The sequence below is a fragment of the Phyllostomus hastatus genome, unplaced genomic scaffold (genome assembly GCF_019186645.2).
Source record: "Phyllostomus hastatus isolate PE091 unplaced genomic scaffold, TTU_PhHast_1.1 phas_scaffold_46, whole genome shotgun sequence".
In the NCBI taxonomy this organism is placed as follows: Eukaryota; Metazoa; Chordata; class Mammalia; order Chiroptera; family Phyllostomidae; genus Phyllostomus; species Phyllostomus hastatus.
In genome coordinates this window covers 16,293,012-16,320,269 of record NW_025334032.1, presented here as the reverse complement: position 1 = coordinate 16,320,269, position 27,258 = coordinate 16,293,012, and the positions used below count along the sequence as shown (strand labels likewise).

The following is a 27,258-nucleotide window of genomic DNA, read 5'->3' as shown; positions in this document are numbered from 1 at the left end:
TAGAAACTGATTTCAGGATTCATGCTGGTGAAACTCATTGGAATACCTGAGGACTGCAGTAATTTCTGTTTCCAAAGACAGGGCAATGCGGGCAAGAATTCGCAATTGCCTCTAACATCCTGGCATTGGAAAAGCATGGGTCCTAGAGGAAAATGCATGATTCCAAAGCATAAAGACTCAAAAACAAAATACTGCTGCTCACACTGCCACACACCAATATGGTCTTAAACATATATACAGGGTCTGGCGGAAGTAAGGCCTGCTTGAGTGTGGTTGGTAATGATATGGGTGTAATAATTTATAGTTTTAATTTGAACGTTTCCCCTAAAATGTCATATGGTATGTTTGAGTATGATATTGTTACGTTACAGAATTATATGCTTATGATTTTGTAATAAAAAAGGGGTGTTATTTGTGCTGGACTCTATATAAACAGTACCTTTTTTTAAGATCAGTAATGCCAAGACTCAACCATCAGCTTTGATGGAAACAGAATGAGAGGTCACTCTGATTGAACACATTAAACCCCATATCAGTTCAAATTCTACCAGCTGTTAAAATAATTTGGGGTGATCTTTCTTCTCTTATCTATGAAATGGGTTATATAAAGGACATTCAGGAAATGAGAAGAATTTAAAAAATTAGAATGATTCTCAGTGGTATGAGGCTGGTGAGCCTCAGTTTGAATATCTATATTGCAGTATGAATGCAACTATGTTTTCTCTATGTAATACTTTTATAAAACCTATATTTATGTATAAGTATAAAACATAGTTGCATTATATATACATATACAGGCATACATTCATAACAATGAATAAGAGAAAAGATGCTTAAGATAGTTAGCATTATTCTTAATTTATTAAGAAAGTAGTATAAATTGACTCAATTTTGTATTATATTATTGTTTGTTCCAGTAGAGAACAACATGCCTGTATTATATTTCTTAGGAAAGCATGCAGTTGACTTGATCAGGCAATTTCAGACACTTTCATTTACAATGGGAGTATAAGGAAGGCAATGTTTATTGCGATGCGATGACTTACCCGCCCTCCTTTCTCAGGGTAGCACTGGCAGCCCCCACTGCAGTCTCGCCCTCCACAGGGCACATCAAACTTCTTCACACCCTGCAAAAACAAAACACAAAGCAAAGAAAAGGTTACATAAAATATTGTCAACTACAATACCTATCATAATGCTATCTGTTGAGTGTACTTCCAACTCGTAACAACTATCTATTCATTCAAAACAAATAGACTTTAATTTTTAGAGCAGTTTCAGGCCCACAGCAAAAGGCACAGAGATTTCCCATACAACCCCTGCCCACACATGCACAGTTTTCTCCATTATCAACATTCCTCCAACAGAGTGGGACATTTGTTAAAAATCTACAAACCTACAATTGCATGTCATTATTATCATCCAGAGTCATAGTTTATATTAGGGTCACCCTTGGTGTTGTCCATTCCATGGCCAATAAGCCTCTTTTCAGTGCCTACTAAGTACCAAATGCCACGCTAGACCCTGGGAATGGAAAGTCAAGAACATTCCCTGAGTCACAGGGATTCCGTCTGAAGTAAACCCATACGAAACACTGTGTTAAGAGGTTTACTATGAAAAAGAAACTCCAGGCACATGGAAAGTGCCCTTCCTTCTGCCTGGAAATGTGGGCAATGCATTTTAGAGGAGGAGCTGTTCAATGTTAAGTTAAATAGGGTACGCAACTCTGGCCCCATCCCACAACACAGATCCTGGGGGATTAAAGGGAGGGGGGTTCTAATGAGGAGGCAGAACTTGCAAATACACCTGGTAGGATGACAAGCCCTAACCTCTGTAGGTGCCATGACACCCACAGTGATCCCCTGCAGAGCAAAGCCCACTTCCTTCCCTTCACTCTGCAAGCAATGCTCATGGTAGGAGGAGGGTGTAGGGAGAGTATTTATTTAGTCAGGTGGGGGTGGCAAAATAGAATTTTTTATCATACACTGAGAGATAAGTCTTTAATGAGCTTAATGAGGCACCTGAGGGAGTTCTCTGGCTGGACAATTCCAATCAGGATTAGGAGAAAAAGGTGTTTCTTGTCCTCGATCTAGGTTTTTCGGGTGAAATATGGACTTGGAGATTGGATTGTTCTGAGCTCTTCCTTTCAGACGGGGTTCACAGAACTAAACGTTTGGAGCAGGAGATCAGGTTGGCCCTCTTCTCTCTCCTCTGATCAGCCAAGCTCTTCCATTCTCTTCTGAGTTCAGTCTTAATGACTAGGTAGGATGGTAACGTGGGAACTCCCTCTGCAGGTTTTCCTATCTGCTCCCCATGCTAGCACCCTCGTTGTCCCTGGCGCGGCACTGGAGGTTCACATGGAAATGCAGACGCTCTACCTGACTGCCTCTGTTACTCATTAGCATGGTCTTCCCCAACGTGCAACCTTGGATGGCACACAGGTGAACTCGGACTCGAAACCACCTAGCCAGAGTTTTTCTTAGACCTCAACAACTACTCACTGTTCTCTTTGTAGAGAGGTCTCATTTGAAAGTTTCACTTTTTGTTTGTTTTTATTATAATTCTTTACCTAATCTAGTATCAGTCACTACTTTAGAGAATTAAAAAAAAATCTGAAAATCTCAAATCCTGTAAAGAAACCAACACCTGGAAAGCCCTTTAAATCTCCTTTTGGTTATCTTTTTGGCCTGAGTGAGGTAATGAAACAGCTTCAGCCCCACAGTGTAAAACATGTATAGAACCCTTTCATGCCCTCAGAATATAACTCTAGGTATTTGCCATTTTTTAATGGCTTCAATGTTTATCTACAGTGGGGCTCATTATTAAATTACATTATTTTGAATATTTGATTTTTATAAATTCAGCTCCGTGCTAAGCCCTTGATTTTATGGATTGCTCTTTGCACCAAAGAGAGAAGTCTAGAAGGGCTGCCATATTTATACTTTGCTTTATGTATGACTGTGACATGGATAGGTACACGGCAGGTGTCCCTGGTTCATACAATAATTCATTTACCAGTTGTTTGGAAAGCGAAGGGGGACTTATCAATCTAATGGGCGAAGCATAAACTCATATTCTCCATCTGGTGTTTTACATGCTATTTTTAGTTTTGATCTCTGTATGTAAATAAATCTCTGTATAAAGCCACTTGCCAAGTCTCTGTATATAAATCAATGGTTGAAATAATTTTAATGGTTTCAAATTGATCCAGCAGACTATTCTAGGCTTAAGTTATGCACTGGATTTATTTATAGAAATGAGTTCTTCATAACCTGCTCAAAATTTAATGGTACTTCTTTGCTTTTGGAGGTAAGGCTTGAAGGACTGATAACTCCTGGTCTCAATTCTTTTTCAACTATGTGTCAGTGGCTCAGATACCCTGTCTCAGGAGGTGACAAATACATCTTCGACGGGTAGCCTTCACCTTACAAACCACAGATGATTCTGTCGTGGAATTCCAGCCTCACACATGTGTATTACTTCTGTGTGTATGTGTCTGTATGTGATGTAATATGGGGTATATATGTTATTTTCCCACCATCATCTTACATATACTACAGAGGGACTCATGAATTCCAACATCAACAAGAGCCCTAAGTACCACACACTGGAATGTCAGATCTCCAGGATGAACACAAGTATTTACTTTATTAGGGAAGGGCATGTGTTCTAGAAATCTCTTAAAGACTGAACAAGTCTCAGATCTGAGCCTCTATATTCCCCTGATGGGACCTGGGCTCTGGAACAGTCTCAGGACATGAATGCCCTTCTGAGGTCCTTGGATGAGGAGTGTGTGAACCCAACTCCCACCCACTCCCAAACAGAAGAACATTAAAAGCTCACACCAACCACTGCCAATGCTCCAAGCCCTTGAGTCTACCCTTGCTTTTATTGCTCAACACAACTCACAAGACAAAGCATGATCCTTCTTCTTGTCAGTTCCTTAATAAAGATGACTGGTTCCCTTCCACCCTACATCGACCTCAAGAGTCTGCCCACTACCCTCAAAGGTGACCCTGTTGAGGTCTTCAACTTCAGAGTACCCAGGAAGGCATGCTCTTACCTGTACAGTTCAGGCTCTCTCATAAACATCAATTAAATCCTCCAACAGTTTTTCATTTCAAGTCTGAATTCCCATTGGTAGCACTGTGTAGAGCAATATTCCAAATCCCTGCCCTTCCAAGGCCCCCTGTAGATCATTGGACCAGGAGGATCCCATGGACCCTGCTCAAGGTGTAAAGAGTGCCCATTGTCATGGATCACACCCCAGTCATTAACCTGAGCGGGCCAAACTCTCAGTCTTGTTTTGAGGTCCTTTATCCCAGGGCAGAGAGGGCTCATGGCCTAATGAGACCAATTATGCTGAAGATCAGTGGAAACTGGTAAGGTCTCCCACCCCCTGGAGAATGCTTGAATCTAACATGCACAAATCCTGTAGCCTCATATTCACCCAGAAACTCTCCCATTCAGCCTCTGGGCCCACAAAGGAGCCTGTGCCATGTGCTTCTCAGCTTTGAGTGTTCAGGGGCACACTTTCCTTCAGCTGCACCAGTGAGAGATCATCTAACTCCCCCAACTCCAAACTAATGTGACAGATGGAAGGGGTATTGGGGATAATTCACCCATCCTTCCACATTGCAAATCCATCCTTCCTTCCTTCCTTCCTTCCTTCCTTCCTTCCTTCCTTCCTTCCTTCCTTCCCTAAATGTTTACTCTGGGTGATGCACTGTGCTAGGCAGTGGATAAAATGTAGGGAATAGATCATGTAAACAAGTTGACAAGAAAATTAAGTAAACGTACATTGAAACCTCCATAATTTAAATTATGGTCAGTGCCATTAAAATCATACCAGGTAACAGATTACCTTAGCCAGGGCTCTTTCCCTTGGGCTCCACTGTGCTCCCTTCTCCTTATAGACTTACCTCACAAAGAATAACCTCCCTGCTGTCTGACCTGAGACCCTTGCTGCTATTTCCAAGGGGACAGAGAATCACTCACCTCCATGCTTAGGAAAGCAAGACCTCTGGATTATTATTATTATTATTTTTAATTATTGTTTGAGTACGGTTTTCTGTTTTTTACTCCCATTCCAGCCAGCCCCCTACCCCTCCGAGCTCTGGATTATTATCATCAGGGAATCAAGAGCATCTTAAATTGGAGTATATTTGAATCCATTCTTCTTATAACCCTCAGGATGTCCCTTCATAGCTGGATCCCCAACTCCTGTCTAAGGACTCAATTTCAATCCACTGCCACTTTATAATCCAGGACAAAGACAGTCCACAAGTGTGGGACATCCTCAGTTCTCCTTGCCCAGCTGAAGCCATCTCAGTTGCTGCCAAGTACCAAGTACCAAGATACTTGACCAATTCAAACTGTGGATCTAACTTCCAAACTGTGGAAGGAGTTTGATTAGGGGGATTAATCATTCATTTCTTCTGCAAATAAATGAACATTCACTGAAGACCTGCAAGTGCTCCCATCTTGGCAGCTATCTGGTCACCCATCAACCTAGAGACTAGGCCCTGTGGGATTCATCTGCTCCTTCCAGAAAAAGTAGATGAATTAAGAAAGTTGGGGAGAGGCATTGTAGACTCAGGGAAAGGGTTATTAGTTTTGATGTCATTGTAAGCTTTTGACATCTCAAAAAGAGTTGTGGAACTGATATCAATTTTGAACAATAAATGTAATTATGTTTTGGAAAATAGGATAGAAAGAAAGCAGCTTAAGCATGAGAAGCATAGATAGACCAGGAATGTCTCTGAGCTACATCTGGAAGAGACGAAGACTGGATAATCCTTGAAATAGTTAATATTTGCAAGGGAAAGAGTGGAGTGGAGAGGGACGTGGACACTAAAGAAATGAGAAAGAGAGAGAGTGTATGGTGATCAAACAGTTTGAGGAATATTTGCCTGAAAGTGGTGTCTCAGTAGGAGGAGAGAGAGAGGGAAGGGTGACTGATAAGAGGCAGAGGCTCAGACATAAGATTGAAGAGGTAATCAAGAAATCCATGCTTGAAATGCTGCCGTTTTTCATCTAGACCAGGGGTGTCAAACTCATTTTCACTGGGGGCCACATCAGCCTCACAGTTGCCTTCAAAGGTCCGAACATAATTTTAGGACTGTATAAATGTAAGTACTCCTTAACAGTTAGTTAAGCAAGAGCTCAGCCCTGCCACCAGTTAGAAACAAGGTGCTGGGCTGGATAAAAGAAAGCAGAGGGCCGGATTCAGGCCTCGGGCCTTGTGTCTGCACCTATGATCTAGACCATTTCTACTCCCAGTGTGGTGTTGTGGGTGCAACATCAGCATCACCTTGGCAATAGTTAAGATTGTAGACCCTACCTCAAATTTACTGGATCAGCTCCCACTTTCTGACCAGATTTCTAGGTAAGCACATTGAAGTCTGTGGAGCATTGCATTAGGTTAATGGCTTGGCATTGTAAAGAGGCTTTGTTCAGAGACCATGGGAAAACTGCAAACCCCTGGGCAATCTCCTTTAGTGGAATAGGAAGCAGTATTTCCTACAGATTCAATGTGTTCCATGCCTAAAATGTACTCAGGCATGCCTCTCCTAGATGAATATTGGCCCTCAGGCTGCCTTTGACCCCAGCCACCTGTGGTATATTTAGAGAAGCTCTGAGCACAGTTGCTGAGCTTCTAATCAATCAGAGCACCAAAAAATTTCAAGTCCTCAAAAATTCCTTGAAAATTCCTTATTCAAAATATCCTTTTCAAGACTCTTTCTGCCCTGAGTTGGTAGCCAGCAACTGCTGTACTATTAGAAAGTCTAGGAATTGGAAATGACTTGGATCTCTTAAGAACCATTTGGCAATATTAAGGCATTAGATACATTTTCTAGAAGACTTGGATCATTTTCTACTCAAATGGAATGCAACTGACATGGTTTCCAGGGGCAATGTGGAGAGCTCTGAACAAGAGATTTCTTGGTTAGCTTTTTATATGGAAATTCTTTGCTTTGGAGCCTTATCTGAACCTTGGCATCATCGCATTTAGAAAGATTTAAAAGGACATCTATTAGCATGGGCATTCAGTTCATCGTACACATGTCCAAATCATCCCAGATGCGCAATCTAGATTCCGTGATCAGTCTTTTGTCTCTGGCAGAAGTGGTGAAATCTTTTAAGGAAAGGTGAGTTCTATCTGGCTTCCCAAACCAGGAATCTATCAGGATCATGTACAGAATTTCCTGCCTCGAGTCACTGGCTCTTTGCCTACCAGCAGAGACTCTGCTCTGCCATCTATAAATGGAATTCAGTCAAGAGTCAGAGCAGAGATCAATAGTAGCAGCTGCAAGATTAAGGGAACATCCGGTCCCACATGTTGCTGGCTCTGCCTCCTATTTGTGCAATCTATTGGCATCAGGAGAAGTGAGTATCATGCTGCTTTCCTTAGGGACCATTTCCTCCACTGCCTGGTGAAAAGGGGTACTCCTTTGTAGGCCCCGTTTAAAAACACCGAGAAAACTGCTCATTGTCACTATTCCCAATGGCAGATTTGTCCTCATATTTAGGACATTTAAAAATAGGTTTAAATAGCAAGTTGAATGCCAGAAAATAAAACACATAAAAGATTTATACTCTTTAGGACTAGCTAGTTCTCTAACTACCAGCGTGAATTGTCCATGTGTATTAAAAGAACAAATGCATGGACATGTACCCAGATTTCTGCAGATGTAAATATCATTAAAAGTTGATGCAACATATAAATGAAAAAAATGCTTGCCATTGTTCTCAGCTTCCCCATAAGAAATGAGTATTAATCAAATTTATATGAACATGCAAGAACAAAACTCATTTGTCCTAAAACAAAGAATATTTTGTCTTCCACATGTTCCAAGAAACTTCTTGTCCAAGAAAGTCTTTTAAAGCCAATATACCTCCAGCCAAAGAGCAAGTCTCTGTAGGGAATTTACAGATATTTTACCATTGGATTGCCCCTAGCATCTAACCCAAACTTCCTGTACAGAGGGATATTGAATAACCCATTCTAACTGACATAAAAGACAAACATTTCTTAGTGCAAAAAAACAATCTTCTTTCACATTTAAGGTAAAAAAATCTATACAAGTCTTTGCCACAAGTCCAGTCAAACAAGAGTTTTTAGAATTATCCTTTTAATCCAAAAAGGGGCCGACGAAGAAGAAAGCCAGCTCGAGAACAAGGTTCCCAGTAAAACTGTATTAGTTTATCAAAACAGGAAATATAAGCCATTTCCGCACATGCAGCTTTAGAAATTAAGGAAATAATTCCAACATAGTATTAGCAAGACAAAGTATATGGCAGAGGAAATGCAGATCACAGCTACTCCACACAGAACAAAACCCTTCTTCCCAACAAACCGGGTGGGAAATTCAGCCAATTCAGTTTCCTTTGTTTAACAGCATTTCAAGGGCATCCAAAGAAAATGTGTTCACTCTAGAATAGATGGGCCTGAAATCGCCACATTTAGAGGCAGTGAAATAATGGATGGACAAAAACGCTCACCCATTTAAAATGAACTACTCCAATGGACTTGTACTGAGTGCGAACTAGTTCCAGTGCAGTTACATTTCAGTTGCTGCCTGTTCTCATGAGGCTGGGAGTTTGGGGCAAGGAATGGGGAGGGTAGGAGGTTGTGTTAGAAAGCATGACAGTAGTTCACATGAGAGATGATAAACTGCAGGTCTTTCTAGGATGACAGTCTTCATGTCCTCCAGGCATTCATTTGCTCTTTCCCAGGTGAATACCTGAGTGATAAAATCACTCTTCCTCCAGGCTCCCCTTGGCAGCAGACATAACCAGAAGGCATTGAGTGGGGTGCCCTCATCTGAGTCATCAGCAACAAGCCACATGATTTTTATACTTGCATACTTATATGTTTTTATGAGCAATGCCTAGCTAACGTCTCCACTTCTTTCCTCTCAGGCAGCTCAAAGTCTAGGGGGTGCATTTTCCAAATAGATTTTTCTGTTGACAAGACTACCCATGCCAGCCATCCTTTAATGCTGGGTAGGATTGGCTCAAAACAACTCGGGAACCTGACCAGATTGGGAAGGCTGCTGGCAGGCACAGAGAACATGGTAGGCCAAAGGCCAAGGCTAATTCTCAAATTACATCACTTATACTTACGACATTTAAAGTAGGCTAAATGACAGACTGCATTCAAGTTGCTAAACTCAAGGATGAGGAAGGCCCCTAGCAAGCACGACTTAGTGTGTGAGGTTGGAGGGTAGGAATGAGGTAGACCAGGAGAACCATGATATGGCAAAGGGCAATCTTAGCAGAGAAATGACCTCACTTTTCCAAATTACAGTGCCCTTTGTGCAAAGGAGGATAGTAGCCCTCTCCTAGGTCTTTGGGGATGATTCAGTGATGTATTTCATGAAGTCTTCTGCACCATCCAAATCTAAGGGTCATTAGTATTAGGCACAGGCCTAGCCCTGGGCCTGGACCCCCCGACACAGCAATGAGAGCTGAAACCCAGCCAAGGTTGTGAGCCAATGCTTCCTGAGAAATACCTTGCCAAGGGATAGGAATGATTTCATAGTGTGGGTGGGCTTGGGCCTGCAGGTGAAGACAAGTGAGCCATCTGGTTAGGAAAAGGAGGTGTAGCATTTCCTATCACATCTCTGCCTTGACCACTGCTTCCCAGGCTGACTACTCTCCTCCTTTTGAGGCCAAAGGCAGAATATGAATGTGTCTCCTCACCAGCAAGGAAGGCGGTGATGCCTCCTGGGCACTCAGGCAAAGGTAGGAGTAGGGGTTGGTGCAGGTTCTGACACTTGATAACAAGCCACTCCGAGTGCAGGTGACACAGGCATCCCTCCCTCCTTTCACAGTGCCCGTCCAGTGCAGTGACCTGACTTACACCGGAGATAGGTTGACGTCGTTGCACTGCTAGGTTCTTTTATTAGGTGCTGGGTGGAGACTTAAAATTGCTTCATCTTGAGTCATCTAGTCTAGAAACTTAGAATCTAGACAGTGAAGATCCAGGTACATGGGGGCGTGTGTCTGTGGTCAGGAGTCAGGCAAGGCACAAACCAGTGACTGTATAGGCTGGGGTCAGCTGGACAGTAATGGGACAGGTGGCCACAAGTGTAGGCATAGAGCCAAGTGGGGACACCATGACATGCAAGTAATTTTCATCTCAAAGCATGAAAAATGTCCTGTTTGAAGTAAGAACTGCCTCCATTTTGAGGTGTTTCTTCTCCATCATCTAATGTCTAACTCATTTGAGTTCTGGTACCCTTCTATTTCTAATTCCTATTTACCTCCAGGAATCTACTCATCACACTCATGAGATCCACAGCCTCTCATAATATCTTTAGCAGCCGCAGTGTCAACTCCTAAGACATCTGAAGATTTTCTTTGTAATTAGGTATGCTTATGCATCTGTGGCTGAATTTTATTTTGAATTGGGTATTATCCACTCTATTTCAAAGGCTGATCACAAACTTGGGATTTCCAAAGTCTTGAATTACAAATGAAACAGTCACCAAGTCTCAGTGGGAACAAGTTCTTTTTCCATCCAAGCATTCTGAAACAGCTTGTTAAGCTATCCACAAAGGCACCTCATCACCAATCTGACTCTCACTTTCCTATAATGGCCACTGTTACTGAGGTGCATGTTGGCCAGGGTACAAGATCCTGGCTGGGTGTGTCCTGATGTGTCCGGGATCTCCCAGGGAAGACAGTCTGGTCACTCTCCTCTTGATGTCATGAAGAAGTTGCCACAGAGTATGCAAATTTGAAGTCACTATGCACATCAGTAACCTTCTAGGAGTAGTGCAACAGAGTGCGCATGTGTATTTTCACACACACACACACACACACACACACACACACACACACACGGAATGATGCCAGATACTCGATGCTTCTCTCTGAACTCTGTATTTTTATACAATCCTGGACTTCTCTGGTGGGCCTGTCCACAGACCAGGTTCTGGAAGTCACCCATCTCCATCCTAAATATAGACTGCTGTTGTTCATGTTTTTAATAATCACTGATGCCTGGCATCTTAGTCTGTTTAGGCTGCTATATCAGAAAGGCATAGACTGGGTGCCTTACAGCACAAATTTATTTCTTGCAGTTCTGGAGGCTGAGAGTCTGGGAATAAGGCACCGATAGATGTGGGGTCTGGTGAGAGCCGGCCTCCTGGTTCACAGACGGCAGTTTCTCAGTGTGTCCGCACAGGAAGAGAGTAGACAAGAGAATTCTGCGGGGTCTCTTTTATAAGGGCAGTCATCTTAGCCATGGTGTCTCTATCTTCACGCTATAACCACATCCCCAAAGGCCTCACCTCCAAATGTCATCACAATGGGAGTGAGGATTTATTTCAACATGAATTTTGAGTGGACACAAATATTTAGTCCATAGCACCCAGCTAGATGGAAACATATGTCCTGCTGGTTTTAGCCCCTTATGTCACGCTCTGTTCTCCAGAGACAATATATTTTGTGTTTTCACATCCTCCAATCCCTTTACCTGCATTGGTCCCCTGGACTAGGATGCCTAGCTTTACCCTGTAGCAGCCATCTGAATTCTGTCCCCTTCCATCTACTGTTCTTTCAACTCCAATTGAGTCTTTAATAAAGTGTTTTCACACAATGTTGGAATGTTATGGGTTTTAAATGCATTGATCATTGACACCTCAGGGTCCCCATCTTCCCCAAAGCCTGTGCCTTTTGTACAAGCTGCACCTTCAGCCTGGAATGTTCTCCTTCCTACCCTCTCCTTGCCTGTCTGTAGAGCTGAGACCCACTCAAACACACCCGCCACTCACCCATGGGAACAAGAAAGTCAAACTTGTGTTGATTTCACATCTTGTCTCTACTCATTCCCTTTAAGTATGGGTGTTCCTGCTAAACCACAATATATGACTATTCTTGAAAACCCTCACATTCTTCAAAATCACACACTGAACCAAAAAGGTGTATGGGGAAAATAATATTGTAGGCAGACGACTCAATACCTAGCAACATGGTAACCAGGGTACTACTAGATTAGTCATAATCCCAGTAAAAATAATGCCACAGTTGAACAGATATGTAAAATTTCCAGTGAGTAAAAACATACTACAGTAAATGTAATGCTTTATCTTAAAGAAGAGTGAAGGCAGTGATTTAATAGATGTAAACAAGTGTTAAGATTGTTAAGTTTCAGAGAGCAAGGGCCACATGGCCAAATCTTGGGAAGAACCATGCAATCAGCACTGCTGGGGAGATGTGCCCTATCTGAGCCAGGAGAAAGGAGGATGAGGACTTGGGCATCCGGGACAGCACTAAATTCTTCAACAGCATGTTCAACGTAGCAGAGTGTTCACTGTGCTAATTAGTTTGTTTGCTTTCAGCTACCCTGTTACTTGGTCTGCAAACAACACATTGGAAAAAACATCATGCGTGAATGAACGTGACTTCCATTTTATACTGACATCATTCCTTGTTGATCAGGAATAATTTAGTAGCAGATTTGAGTTAGAGAAAATGCACCATAGCAAAACAGATTCTACTTCAATAGCCTTACTCACTATATAGTCGAGTGTCAACATTCTCACCAAATAAAACTAAGAAAATTGGGCACATTAAAGACTATTTTTGGAGGTTATTGTCATTCAGTCATTTTTATAGCCTTAGGGATGTTGTTCTGTCTGGGTGTTAAAAAAACAACTCATCAGGAGACTTCAACTCTTGTTCAAGAGACTGCCCATATAATTATGATATTTTGTCTTACAGTGCACAGACAGCAAAGAGTTTCATAGTTATATTTAGAATAAATGTCCTCAAATATATGCAAGCTATTCTGTTTATGCTCTGTTCAGCTAGTGAGAGAGAGTCTACCAAGACATCAGTTAGTATAGGCATTACCTCACACATTACCTACACTAATTTTTTTTATTTATGCAGCATGTCAGTTCTTGGTATTCTCTGGCAATGAATAAAAATGTATATGTTCTTGGCATATGAGCCTGAGTGAATATTTAACATTATTTTTAAGAAATGAAGTAGATATATCCCTTGAAGCTTTGCAGAGGTGTATGCCTAGTTTGAGAATTCTGTTCCAAGCCCCCTCCCTATACTAAATTTGAGGGAAAAATCCCCAAAGAATGGAAAGAGACTTAGCAATACTTTTCCATAATACAATAAGGTTTCTGTTCTGGTTTGGTAGGGACTGGTCCAGGCAAGACAGGTGTTGTTTTGTGTTGGCATGCAAGGAATACCAGCAGTCTGCCTGGGCAGGCTTGGGTTTACGTCCAACTAGCTTCATCTCTATAAACTGGAGAGTAATCTTAGTCAAAGTCTGGGGACTCTGAGACCAGTGGAAGTCCACACTAAAACCACAACCACGTTACATACCTGCTGGCCTGGCTCCTGGGGTAGAATTTTTGAATTTCTGCCCTGCTCTTTCTCCAATATATACCTAGCCAAGTTAATCACACCTGGCACCTTTTAGAAGGTATCTATGTATGCCTTTGCATACTAGCAGTGATTGAGGATTTCTTTGCTGTGAGCTTAGCATTAGAAATTTTCTCTCTGCAATGGAAGAAAGGTCTGTGAATAAAACTACTCCAGGTCACAGTAGAAGCACATTCCTGGAGCCAGTGGTTCCATCTCAGAGTCCTGATCGGTGCAGACAGCACTCAATTCTTCGTGCGTGGGTAGTCCCCTTGGATATTCCCAAAAGTGAATTTTTAATCCCATGCTTCTCTTTGTCCCCCAGCAGGCTGTTGGTTTTTAATTCTTGTGGTTTTGTGCTGCACACTCAGGGACTGCATGCATCAGTAACTGCAATTATTGACCTACCAAATACTACATTTTTTTCTGGACAAGGTTCCTATCAAGTTTTGGAGCTCAGCTCCATCAATAAGGATAATTCAGAATTAGCATTCCCTCATATACTATGGCATTCAGTGTTTCTATGTTGAATCTTGGGAGTGTGCAAGAGCATAGGGTCTTCCCGGGACTCCAGAGTGTTGTGATCCTGTTTTCTGGGCTTTAGTCAGGGGAGCACAGCACCACTGTGATGTGCTTGGTTTGCTCTCCCTGGTGCCATGTTTGGAGAGAGGTGCTTGGGCTTCAGGCCTGGTGGCACAGTGCTATGTCTTTGCAAATCATCCTTATCCCGTGGTCCTTCAGTCTCCTTATCTGCAAAATGGGTAGAATCTACCATTCCTACCTTGTGGGGTTGTTGGTGGGAGGAAATTAGATACACTCATGGGACCAGCTTAGTACAGTCTGGCACATGGAAGAAAGTGTTTGCTATTCATGTTCTTAACTTTTGTTTTGTTTCACTCACTGAGGGGAAGATGCCTACGTGTTTCCCCAAAGTTCCAATTTGGTGACACAGCAAGCATTGATATTTTCACTCTTTAGCAAGATTGTTATTTGTGGAGCCATTTGATTATTTTAAGATTTTTATTTAAGGAGCAGTCATATAATGCTGAATCTGTATGAAGCTTATGGAATGGACTTTGGCAAGGTGATACTTTAAGTTTCATATATTTCTCTGAGTTAAGGTTTTGGAGGGAAAATTTAGTATGCTAATTCATCTTTAATGATGGGATTCTTTTTTTTTCTTTTAATTCAGTGAATAGCTGGCACAAGTACAATTTAAGCAGTTTGACTACGCTTAATGTTGTACCCAAGGTCAACAACTAAGTTAAGGTCACTTGAGTCACAAACCAAGACCTCCTATTCTCTTTCCGTCACTATGAGCCTAAGATAAAAATTCATGAATACTGTCTGAGCAACAAGGCTTGTAATTATCCCTATGTATCAAAAGTGCTCTTATCGTATTACAAACAACTAACATGCTGAGATTATAAACATGCAAAAGACTGGACTTCCTTAAATATTTTCAGTGATGTCATCTGGCCCTTCTTTCATATCCGTTTTTATTATGCTCCTGTCCTTTCAAAACAGAGTTTGTGCCATAGTACAACAAAAGCCAGGAAATGTCGGTACTATGGCAATAAGACGGACCTGGAAATGAGGAGAGACTGATAAAGCACAAATCTCTCCAGATGGAGAAGGAAGAAATCAGTACTGACACAGCAATCTAGTCTGGTGCAGTTAAAACTGTATTCCATTACACAGATCTAAAACCCTTGCTTTGCTACTTGACAAGTGAATTATACTATTTTCATGAACAGATACTCCCTGCAAGATGTTTTCTAGAAAACCTCTTTGAGAGCATACCACTGGTCACGAGTGCTAAGCACCAAGGTCTAGAGGTGCATAGACAGGCCCCTTGCCCCTGGTTACAAGTTCATCAGTCCTATAATAAATATTTAACAGCACAGTACATAAGACTATGTGCAAAGGGAAGTAATTTCCTATGTGGAAAGTAATTCTTACCTGAATCACTATTCTTTAACTTGAATTTTGATTGCTTATTTGCAAAGAACTTGCCTTATTGATGTAAAGCATGCTTCCAGTCCTTTCTGTGTACCACTATGAATTGTCTATCTAATCTGATGTTCTTTGGAGTTAGTCGGATGTTCACATTCATTCTTGAGCAGAAAGGATTCTTGACTACAGATGGAGAAGTGGGAGGAAGCAGCGAACACAGAACTTTGGGAGCAGGCGAAGAGAAAGCAGGGGCGTGGAAAGATGTTGGTTTGACATTCTAAGGTTGAACAGCATGCGAGCACAATCCCTCCATAATTTGATGGTTTAGACATATTGTTAAATAGGAGTCTGATTCTAAGGCAATGCTTGCCATTGTTTCCCTCTTGACAGACGTGTGTAAAGTAGAGCAGTCATACTCCTTTCCCGAATTCGTCATGATTCAGAGCTTCCTATAGCACCACCCTTGGGAGGAAACTCCTGCCAGGAGCTACAGCTATACCATAAACAGTCAAGCACTGATGCGGAGGCCAGCGTCTCTTCCTCTAGTTCACTGAAGTCTTTGCCCTTGATAGACAATACTCCTCTCCTTGGTAGCAAACCGTAAATGCCCTAATAGAGTCATGAAGGGATGTGGTCCTTTGTATTCCCAGCCAGTGGTGCCCCTAAGGTCACTCAGCAGAAAACAGCAGTAAGGAAGCCTGAAGACAATGAGGGGTTGCGCATATGCCTGCCAGACTGCAGCAACTCAGAAGCTGGATTTGCTTTGAGACCACTTAATAGTCAAGGCTGGAGGAGCTTTTAAATATTCTCTGTCCAGTTACAATTCTTTGTACGTCAAAATGTCTTCATGAATTATAGGAGTGCTCTGCTTTCTCCTGGAATTGGCTTGTGAGAGTGGACTTTTGGGCTCCTGGGCTAGGGGGACCACCCTTCAGAAGATGCTGCCCACGGAACTCTAACATTATGACAAAATTACCAACAGTGGGAGGAGCCAAATGTTAACTTTCACTAACAGAGCCACAGAATTGATTATTTTCTTTTTGCATTACTACTATCTTCTTGTCCCCTCCCCTTATCCTCTTTTTTACGACTTTAGAATAAAAAGTCTTTGGGAAGGGTTGATTTGTCAAATTCAGAAGTCAACTTATATGAGGACTGTTGATTGCTTTGTGGCTGTACAGAATTATATCCTTAGGCTGGGCTGCCTGTGACACTGGGTTACCACTGGCCCAGAGGTCCTCAGACCTTAGACCACAGAGCCCATTTATTATCTCCTCCCCTTTTCCACCTGGCCTCAAGGACTCAGGCCATGCGTATGGCGTCATAAATAGCCAAGGACCTTCTTCCAATCAGCATAAATAGCAATAGTGTTCTATACTGAGTCAGAGTTCCCACATAAACAAAGAGATCTGATGTGTAGCTTACACAGCTTCATCATGTTCATTATTTGGGATGCTTTGAAATGCTACAGATTATCACTACTTGGGGGTAGTCCAGCTAACCAAGTCGGAGAAGCTAAGCTGGGATCCACTGTTTACTTCAGTGAAATTTGCCTTCCCTCAGGTCTGTTATCTCTTATGGTGCCAGTACACTCTACATGCCAAGTTCAAATGTGAGTTTTGCACAAGATGGACAAGATGATTAATTCTAGGGGCTCCTTGACTTTTCTTAATGAAGACATACTTTTGACTTTTTGAAGTCTTAGACTCACACATGAAGAAGATGTGGTGTTGGTGGAGGCTGAAGGTGAACAAACATCCCCTCAAGCAAGGCCTGGAAGTCGTTAACAGGTTTAAGATGGACCCAGCCACGCTTCAGATGCATGAAAACCCCAGCTCTAATGCCATTTTTCATGAGAACATTGGGTGCTATAGAGAGTCTAGATAACTCCCCCAAGATTAAACAGCAATATGCAAAATCTCAGGGTACTCAAATGCATTCTGATTCCCTCGTCTGTCTGGAAATTCATCCTGCATGTTGTCATGATGACATGTTGCCTCTCCCGCACCCTCTTTCAGGAATTGAATTGGGTCCTGTTTTTCATAAACAGTGGTTTTCTCCATAACAGTAGGAAAAAAATCCCAGCTCTCTGACCCACTTAAAAACAAGTAGCTGAACTTTCTTTGAGCTCCATCTATGCTCTTACAAGATGGTAACATGAAAAAAGGTCTGGAATAAACAGCCCAGAGTCTCCACAGGCAATGCTGGGGAAGGAGGGTCACAGCCCATGGTCTGCAGCACTGCAGGCAGAGTCGAAACTGCCAACCCCAAGTCACTGATTAGAATCCAAAAGCACCATTTTCTTCCTTTTATGGGGCATGCACTCTTCCAAAAATTGTCCTGAAGACATTAAGAAAAAAACAAAAACAAAAAAGACAAAGCCCCAAACAAAAATACTTAGCTTCTTATTAAACACATGGCATGACCTCCCAGCTAGAGCACAGCAGCCAGAAGCTCTCTGCTGGCTGGGCCAGACCTGGGAAGGGCTGGAAAGGGCTTCTAGACGTTTGTTAGCCGTTGTCTTCAGGGGACAGCAAACACAAGACTTTCTTCCTCTTGAGAATGTCAGGCTAGCAGTTCAGAAAAGCAAATCACTCGCTTGCAAACTGTAAAAGTGCATGGTTATCCTTGACTACTCTCCAATTTCCCCCTTAATCTTTCAGATAAGCTGCCCTCTGGGCCCCAGTTTTAGCTTCTCAGCAGAGGCCTGTTGTTTTCCTGGATCGAGGGGCTGGGCAGTTCCTTCCCTGCTCTGGCAGGACTCACTGGGCCCTCTTCACAGGAAGCGTTTCACCAACTTACGCAACCTCTTCCTCTTCCTCATCTATCTCCCTAGTTCAAGAGCATCAGTCTTGCCCTGGCTGGGTGGCTCAGTTGCTTGGAGCATTGTCTGCATACACCAAAGGTTTGTGGGTCCAATCCTTGGTCAGGACACATACCTACATTGCAGGTTTGATCTCATCTCTCTCTGTCTCTCTCTCTAAAATCAACAAACATATCCTCGTGTGAGGATTTTTAAAAAATTAAAAAAAAGAGTGTCAGTCTCATATCTCAGTAATGGTACCCTTAGTAATTCATTTCCTCCCTCCCCCTCCCTCCCTGCCTACTGACATTTGTTTTCCATTTCATTTTGGTCCTTTCACCAGCTCATGGCAACAGGTCCCCACTGCTGCTTTCCTAAGATTCTCAGCCTGAGCTCTTCCTGTTGACGACCTTCTTGCCTTCACTGCCTGAATACTCTTTCCTCCCTTACATTATGGGAGATTCTTTTTCTCTAATTATTAAAATCAACTAGTGAAATGTTTATAGACTATAAATGCATATAAAGTTGACTCAGTAAGCATTTCACAAAAAGTCTACCTTAAAAACCATCTGAGGATATAATTCAGTAATAAACAGCCCCTAGAGTGGTAGAGGGGCTGCTTGGAAATGTTTGCTTGTGGTTTGAGAGTACTATAAAATCGTGCTTCTAGCCTCAGTAAATGGTAAAGCAACAAGCAAGAATGTTAACTTGCAGCAGTTGGTATTGTGCTGCTTACATTCAAAGCATTTTCATGGAGTGGGCTATGTTTAATCTTCACAAGGAGCAGTGCTGTATCTTTAACAGTTAAAGTCTTGCTTTATCCTAAACTGTCCTGAAAAATGTCTTGGGGACACAGGCACACACAACAAAGCACCCAACAAAAAACTTTCTGGAACACGAGCGTTTCAAATTCTTACAAACATCAGTTTTGGAGGGTTACTGTGGTCAGCCACACAAAGTGGGAACTTTAAGACTGCTAGGGTGAAGCTAAATGGGGGATGTGAACGCCCAAGCCTTCAAAAGCACAGGAATTTGATTTTGGACTGCACAAAGAGAATCCTAAGGCAACCCTCTCTGACCCACTGCGCAGGGGTTTCCCTTCTGACCTCTGATCCAATTCCGCTCGGCTTCTTGTCCTGGCGCTCCTACCCGCTGTCCTCTTGGCTGGGGGCTGGTAACTGGCTTCTGGCCCTGGGCAGACACAGCTGGACCACGATGTGGGCCTGTTTGGTACACTGGGCTTACTGCCCACCAGCTGTGGGCCCTCGCTGGCTCATTTTGTCTGGGACAACCTGCTTTAAATCTTAACGTTTATGATTTCAAATAGCAGACCACTGGTTTCTTATCATTAGCATTATCTTGGGTACTTCTAAAAATACCAATGTGTATGCCTCACCCCAGAACTTTGGAATCAGAAGTCCAGGGTTGCATTATCATCACATTAGAAAACTAAGTATGTGTGTGTAGAGGGCATGTATTATATGTCCTATGTGAACAAATAATGGTCTGTTTCCTCATTTTTCCCCCTCTGCTCATTGAAACTTAACTGCTGACCACTGCCAGTCCTCAGAGCAGCATCTGGGAACCTGCATTCTAACCCACAGGGGAACCAGTGCGAGTGTCTCATGAACACACACAGGGACACAACTGTGCCACCTGGGGAGTGAGCACTTCTGAGATAATGCCAGCCCATGGCCTGGTGTAGCAGCCACTTCCCCAGTAACTGCTTAGAGGGAGTGGGAGATAAACTGCCCTCAAGTGAGGCTTCCAAACAGCTGTGAGTGCCGAATACTCAGAAGTTTCAGGAAGACAGTGCTTGGGGTCGAGGCTGTGTGTATAAAATGTTCAAACATCCTCGGGAAGGAAGCTCCTGGACAAGCTGCTTGCAGATGTGAAGCTGCCCAGCGACATGCAGGCCCTGCCTCCTCCAGCAAAAACTGACACAGATAAAAGGGACCCGTTTCTCTCAGTAAAAGGACCAAATGTGTGTTTAACCCTTTTCTCCACCACAGTTCTTTGTAGACAAAATGCGGTGCGTTTGGCCAGCTGGTTGCAGGGCTCAGCCATGAAGCCTGGGCACAGCCTCGGCCTGCCCAGCTCCCTCTGCGGTCCTCCTACATGCATTTTGTTTTAAGGGTCCTATAAAAACCTACTGTTCGTTCCATTTTGATATTCATTCCCCTTTTTTACTGAATTCATCTCTTTTCATGAATAGTACCATTATATCCAATTTTACAAGTGCAGTGCCATTATAACTCCCTGCATGTTCATAAAAGATTGGCTATGCTTGAGACATACAATCAGACATATTATCAAAGAGAGTCATTAGAATATTTTCCAGGAAAAAAGGAAATGGTCAGCTTTTAATTCTCTATATCAATGTGCCAGAGTAGTGGAGAAAATAATTTGGAATAGCTGGAGGTCAAAAAAAAAGAAAAAAAGTTTTTATGTTTTGTTTTTGTTTTTAAACTTTGGGAATATACACTAGATGCAAATTTTTCTAATTTTTATTTTCACATATATTAGATCTAGGTGGAAAGGTAGTTCAGAAGTAACCAAGTGACTGTGTAAATTCAGACTCAGAGGAAATGCACTGCTAACAGATGTTAAAAATATTCTTAATTTTTGCAAAGCACAATATAAGTGGGCACAAGGAAAGGGACAGACAGTCCAGATCCCTTGACCCCAGGCTCATTAGCTTCCCCCTCCCTCAGTGGAGGGCTGGTCTTTGGAACTGAATAGTGCTGAATCTATCTGCCCAGGAGGGTGAAGAGGCCCAGTTCTGGGCAGAGGACATTTTTGCATCTTTCCTCTAGTCTCCTCTCCTACACTTTTTTCTATGTAATTGAGATTACACTTTATATAAAATTTTGCATCCTCATTTTTCTTTACATTAAACATTTCCCCATACTTCTAAAACCTCCTCATAAACACAACGTATATAACAATGTTGACTGCATAATATTTATTCTTAAGAGATACACTGTAATCTTCTTAACTACTGTCAGAATCTTCTGCATGGAAGTTTTTTCCAAATTTCCCAGATTATAAATCTACACTGCAAGGAACAAATGTGTTTAGCTAATGAATATCTCGAATAAGAGTGCCATGACTGTAAATGAAATGCCCCTTAATTTGGGAATGGAAGCTTGCTCTGAAGTGTGAAACCTGGATTTCACTCAAACTGAAATTGTGTATGAACATACTCCACAGAATGTAGTCATGAACCTACTTACTTAAGCAGATGGTTATTCTGTGGTCTAAAGAAAGACTCTGAAACAGAATCATCTGGACTTAATGCAAGCACATTCAGACATGCACATGGGAATAATACTCAAAAGGGTTAAATGCATGTTATGTCTGGTGTGCCTGACAAAGACCTGCAAAAGCTAGGTCGCTCTTTCTGAATGTCAAAGTCAGGAGTATGGCTCCTGATTGATTCCTGATTGACACCCAAGAAGGTTTACTTTACAGCGCAACCTAATTGCATATGCTACTCAGCTTCAAAAAGAGACAGTAACTAGGCATTTATGTCAGAAGCACTTACTAACCTTCTCTTGCTTGGGCAGTAGTCTAGGCACATTGGGGATACGTACTTAATAAGCCACATTCCCACACTCTGAAAGCTAACCCTGTAACTTCAAGTTCAGACACAAGAGAGCAGTGAGCCGGAGTGAGCATGGGTGTCAGGCTGCTCAGGCTGTGTCTGACCTCACAGCTCACTTCACCCTCTAGACCTCAGTCTCCTCATTTGTAAAATGAGGATAGTATTAGTGGAGGTAACTTGAGGTAATGTGTGGAAAGTACTTAGCTCAGGGTCTAGCTCTGATAAGAACTCACTGATATTATCTGTTCTTAACTGTTTGTAACTATAACTATACAGCAAAACAGATGTGACTGTTGAAGGGCTCTAGCAAAAGTAGAGAAAACTGAGGCATCACCCCAATGGGAAAACTCAGCAAAGCATTAGGAGTGGGTGCCACCTGAGTGAGGCTTCAATGGCAGGGAGGAATCCTACGGGAAGGGGTAGGCGGTAGGGCAGGCAACATTCAGATACAGAAGGGGCCGGCAACAGTTGGCAGGAGCTGGGAAAGCACGAAGGACTGGGGAGAAGCTCATGCCAGTTTGCTGGAGTGTGCAAGGCTACCAGGGAGCAGGGGTGCCCGGGGGCTGGGACAGGTTGAGAATAACAAGCTAAGAAGTTTTATCCCATTTTTTGAGCTTCAGAAATATGATGGTGAGTTTCCCCTTTGAGGAATAAGATTGGAAAAGTGAGCAGTCATGTGCGATGGTCACTTGGGAGCAGATGACAAGGTTTTCCAGAGAAAAGGTAGCACGTTACTGAAATGTGAAACAGGATGCAGGCCATCCGCCCCTCCATCCAGCGAACCGTGCTGTAACAACAGGGCCATGTTCTGTCCGGGATACCTTGGACATAACCTGCTCTAGAGAAGTTAGAAAATTTTCAGAGAAGGGTAAGTATTTCCAAACACTGCTCCCTATGATGAGGGAAGAGATGGGTGAGGAGAGAGCACACCCAACAAGTATGCAGGTACAAGAATACACACCCTATCAGAGGAAACAAAGAGGCTTAGCTGCTCCCAGTCACAGCAAGCAGATCGGGAGGACCTGGGCTCAGTCAAACAGCCTGGACTTGGGATGAACATTAGGTGCTGTGTCATCAGGCTTAGAAGGGGGAGTGAAGAAATGTAATGTTTTCCAAGTACAAAGAGGATTTTATTAACAAAAAGTTAAGTAGTTATCCTTCTGTGATGACATGGAGTATATTTCTGCCTAGAGAAAACGCTAAGGTAGAATGACATTGAAAGTTGCCACAGAGACGTATTTCCAAATTACAGCATCAGGAACCATCCAGTGGCGTCCATATCCCTGGAGTGATCATGAATGAGAGGCAGAACATGGGGTCCAGCTGGTCTAAAGCAGGTGTTCTCTTTGACTCTCAAGAATAGTTCTTGGACCATAGGCATAGCTAGGCATAGCTATTATCTCTCCCCATCCTCTACCTCTTTTAGCTGGCAGAACACATCCTTTCCAGAAGCAACCTTTGTTAGCCCCTGCAAGGACCCTGGCAAGTTGTAACATCTCTTACATCCAGTTTCTTGCTGGCTCAGAGATAAGACTTACGTAGCTACCATTGGAATTTGAGTTTCTGGAAATAGCACTGTGTGCTTAGGTTGTGAAGAACTTCAAATGAGCTCAGCAACAGACTTCACCACATACATTTGAGAATACTGCTAATGTTAGAAACATGTTACAGGCCAATCACACAGAAAACTAGGTAATGCTGAATGGAGTCATTGCTTACCATTCAAAGCAACTTTCATGGATGGCAAAATACAGTATAAACTCAGAAACTACACCTTCTATTAAGAGATCATTTGGAAAGATCCATATCTCACCTTCTATCTCTCAGCACCTGCCTTCTTAGAAACAACAGCATTCCACATCCTACATTCCACAGTCAACATTCAAATGCAGGAGGATAGGAGGAGATAAGAGGGGGGAAATGTGCTGTGTGAGAAAAGAGCTGTGTGATGGGAGTTGTCATGTTTGTTTTTCTACAACAGTAAAAACATTAGGTTGTGTTGATATCGCTGTCATGTTACCCCTAGTTTACTTCTGTCTGTACTTGAATCTCTGATGTAAACCTAAATAGAAAATGAGGAGGGCTCAGAAAATTGTTTCTTATAGCACTTTCTATTGGAAGATAGTCCAGAAAACTATGCTGGGTGTCATACAAGTTGAAATGTTAGCTTGGGTTCTGAAAATAGCTTGTGTAGGTTCTAACACCCATTTCAAAGCCTATTGGTGAAGGGTACATCATAAGTATGGGGTTAATAAGCATTTTCTGGTTTAATATTGCTGATGTAAAGCAAGAAAAAAAGGTGTAAGGACCAAAAAGGAAGATTTAAAGCCCTCATTTACAGATAATATGCTTGTATTATAGGAAATGCAAAAAACAAGCTAGAGTAAACTTTTAGAATTAATGAGTGAGTTTGAAAAAGCACCAACCATAAAAAGATTGATAAAAATCTTTTAAAAAAAGATTGGACTACTTTAAAATCACAGGACATCGTTGAGGGAAAGAAAAAGAAGGCCACAGAATGGAACCAAACAAGGGCTTGTATTTAGAATAAAGAGCTCCCAAGCCAGTACAAACAGAGACACCTACAGAAAAATGGAATAAGACTCAAACCTGCATATCATGGGAGAGAAAATCCAATGGCCAATAAATAGATACAGACGTGGTTGACCTCATTAGTAATCACGGAAATACAAATACTGTGAAAGTAAATATAAGACACCAAATCCTTAGAGGTAGATGCTTTGTTGGTTTTGAATTAGTTTTTGGAATATTGCCTTATCCCTCCTACTGCCCTTGGTCTTAGAAACTTGGCCGGGTGGTTATAAGTGATTTGAATCTGAGAGCAGTTGGGGTCTGTTGGCCATCTTCTTGCCCACTCTCTCATTACCACAGCAGCCAGGGTCTGAGGAATGAGGGTTAGGCATGCGTTTTCATGGGTCAAGGCAGCCGAGCCCAGGAGGGTTGCCTAATGGCCCCGGTTCTGGGGTGGACTTGGCCACTATTGACAAGCAGGGAAAATTATGACTTCCTCCTCTTTTCAGCAGCATGGGAATCTCTGGGAAGAAGGAAATGGAAAAATTGCTGCAGAAAAAATATTATGGAGATTTGGGATTTTCTCTCTCTCGAATAGTTTTGTTCTTGTCACTTCTTCAAGGATTAGTCTCAGGGAACTGGGATCTGTATAGTACTGATTGCCCGGGCCAGCAACTTGTACTTCTTTGTGGCCTGGCATTGTCACACGATTTTACCGGCATATTTTAAGTCCAGCATAAAATGTTCAAGCTGATCTTTGGGAGATGGTTAAGAGCTTTGGGATCTTTCACAAAGAAAATGCCATCAGTACATTTCCTTTTGTAAAAAGTTATATGGAAAGAAAAAAACCTTACTGATTCCAAAAGAATTTGAACATCCAGTGGCTATTTAAATAGCATTTGAAGAGTGGCTATTTTATGTAGAATTTAAGATGTAAGACCCACTAAAGAGAAACACGGGCAACAAGACTAAAAAAAAAAAAACCCAAAACAAAACAGTTGAAGAGCCTGATTACCAAACTATGTAGACAGGAATCAGTCAGCCAAAATAGGTCAAGACGGGCAACCCTGCTGACAGTTGGTGGTGGAAAATGCTTCTAAACTGCTGTGTTGGAAACTAACTGCTCTCAGGAAAAGCATGTAACAGAAGGTCTTTGATTCAAAGGAGCAGGGTTGTAGTCATGTTGAGATATATATATATGTGCACCATGTACAGCACCTACATGGTACAGCCTTGGGAGGTACTGTAAGCAAATCAAATAGTGCCGTATGGCTCAGAGAAGCATTTCAGGAGGGAGGTGGATGGCCAATAATGGAAATCTGGAAAAACAAAGATATGGACTTTGCTTTAAATCATAAGAGAATCCCAGAAATAATGGCTTAGGAGGTGTTAGCCAATTTTCAGAGTCGCTTAGATGAACTGTGAACAAGCAGATGGGGAGTCTCAATAGATTTCAAGAGATTTGCCCCAATCAAGTTGACATTCTGCCCATAGTCTCCCAGCTTCATTCCAACTCGCCACCCACCTACACAATGAAGCACCCAAGTAAAACATCAAGTTACAGCAGTATCTTTCCATGCTTGCCCTGAAACCTTACCCCCTTTTAAATGCTGACATGTCAGTTGTCTGCTTAGTGACCGTTATAATACTGAAAATTCCTTTATTTAGCTTGCTTGAGATGAAGTCATGCAGCTATAAGAGTGACTTGCAAAACAAAATCAAGTTCCAATCTCAGTTAAAGGGGCCATGGGGAGTCTTGAAATCTTTAATACTAAAGCTTCTAATCCATCACATTTCATTAGAAACATTGTTACAGTGCTCCAAAATTTTCAGAGGAGTAATTTATCTTTATAGAAAAACAAAACGCACACAGTGTTGGTTTGGCAAATTAAGGAATACACTTGCCGAATCTGTCACATTTGGCTTTGCCATTAACAGAAGTGAAACCTGACTTCATTGTACTGTATGCTGCTGTACTTCAGAGACTACTCTTCCATTCACCATGGAATTGTGTCCACTTCGCTGGGTATACTTCGGGAAGTCCCTGAACATTTCTCTCTTTTCCTACCAATGTCATGCCGTTATAAAACTTGCAGGGTGTGATTGAGACTATCAAACAGCAATGTCTGTGGAGCCATGAGAGTGCAGAGTAATTTCAAGAAACAGAAGGGTTCCAGCACCAGCTGCATCACAATCTAGTGACATTAGCATGCTATTACATTCCTCTGGCCTTTCTTTTCTCCAGTAAACAGGGATGACTGCACCTGTCCCATCTATTTACAAGGCTGCTATGAGGATTAAATAAGATAATGGCTATGAAACTTTTCTTTGAAAAGTACAAAGAACTAGGACAAATATAAAGTATCAGTAACACGGAGGAGAGAGAGGGCAGGGATTTTCTATCACATCCAGAGGCATTTAGATAGCTTTGCACTCCAAATACCACATTTTTTATCTGTCCAGCTGACTCCATCTTCTTTGCATTTTCTCTTCAGAACCACCCCGTTCCCAACCTGGCCCCTGCCTCACTATTGTCTAAGACTGTTAAGAAAGCCTTTGGTATGTCATGAGTCACATCTGAGCTCTCTGGATTCTCTAAGTTAGGCATTCAGGAATTTAGGCTTTCAACTTCAAAAAATAAAAACTCTGGTTGACTTAAGGTGATATCCCTGAGGCAGGGAAGGAATTGTCCTTAGACATGTACAGAACAATGACAGAATAAATGTGGTGTGCCTTACACTGTTTTAAATTTAGTCTATCTTTTAAAACACTAGCATTAAAAAAATCTGATACCCCAGGGATTTAACTAGTAAGTAACATGTTTAAAGGTCTAAACTTCCCTATTTAATTTACTTCTGCCTTTTGTTCAGATCGGCATGTGGTCCTATCTCCTTACCTGGTTATGAACTTGAAACATATTGTGCTAAAATAGAAGAATTTATTTTTTCCACAATATGGGGCCTCA

General features: G+C 42.2%; 1 protein-coding gene across 3 annotated transcripts in view; it reads right to left on the bottom strand.

Moving 5' to 3' along the window:
* The window catches only part of COL4A2 (collagen type IV alpha 2 chain), a 187,655-nt gene that overhangs the window by 138,437 nt on the left and 21,960 nt on the right, over positions 1-27,258 (bottom strand). For all 3 annotated transcript variants that reach the window (XM_045821225.1, XM_045821224.1, XM_045821223.1), the window contains exon 4: positions 1,047-1,127. In XM_045821225.1, the coding sequence (XP_045677181.1) occupies positions 1,047-1,127 (81 nt within the window). The remainder of the gene's footprint in view (positions 1-1,046; positions 1,128-27,258) is intronic.